We start from the raw sequence: 664 nt of genomic DNA, 5'->3' as shown, positions 1-664 counted from the left end.
ATCAGATCGGAGTTGGGGTGGGCAGTGTGTCTGGGTAGTAGAGGCCCCTCGCCCTATCTTCGGTTCTCTTGCCGATCAGCGCCCACTGCCCTCATCTCCCTTCACACTCCAGCCCGGAGAGCATGCCAGGCTTTCAGCCCCTAGAAGAGGAACAGGTTAAGGAGTTTGGGCAGGAAAGGAGAGGTGCCCCAGCCCCCCCCCGGGTCTATTTCTGGGGGATGTCTGTGGCAGGGCTGGGGCTGCCTTTTGGCTCCTCCGGTAGGGCTGGAACCGAGGGTTGGGGCCCAGGAATCACGATGGGAAGACAGAGACCCCGTGGGAGCGGGGTGGGAGCACCCGAAGCGTGAGGAAGCTGCCCTCAGCCGGGCACCCAGCTCTGGTTGGGTGGCGGGGCACCAGCCAGGCCAGGCGGTGGCGGTGGCAGGGCTGAGTCGAAGTTGAAGTCCATCTCGTCACTGTCCATGAAGTCGTTGAGGATGATGGACTCAACGTCGCACTCGAGACTCCCGCTGAACATGTCAAGGTCCAGGTCTGCCGGGAAGCGGTCGGGCGCGGCACCCAGTGGCCCGGCGGCAGCGGCTGCGTATGGTCCGGGCAGTGCGTCCATCAAGAGGCCGCTGGGTGGGCCGCCGAAGACAGGCGCGTGGCCGGGCGGCGCCAGGCC

The 664-nt window shown here is 65.8% G+C and overlaps 1 protein-coding gene across 1 annotated transcript in view; it reads right to left on the bottom strand.

The window, feature by feature from the left end:
- Positions 1-358: 358 nt before the first annotated feature.
- Positions 359-664, bottom strand: part of FOXO6 (forkhead box O6) — a 20,322-nt gene continuing 20,016 nt past the window's right edge. Inside the window, exon 3 of the mRNA XM_006886521.1 lies at positions 359-664. This exon is cut by the window's right edge and continues 4 nt beyond it. Within this exon, the coding sequence (XP_006886583.1) occupies positions 359-664 (306 nt within the window).

This window comes from Elephantulus edwardii, unplaced genomic scaffold, assembly GCF_000299155.1.
Source record: "Elephantulus edwardii isolate Elephantulus edwardi_28Jun2011 unplaced genomic scaffold, EleEdw1.0 scaffold00049, whole genome shotgun sequence".
Lineage (NCBI taxonomy): Eukaryota > Metazoa > Chordata > Mammalia > Macroscelidea > Macroscelididae > Elephantulus > Elephantulus edwardii.
Note: the sequence above shows the minus strand (reverse complement) of the source record. Positions and strands in the feature narration are given on the sequence as shown.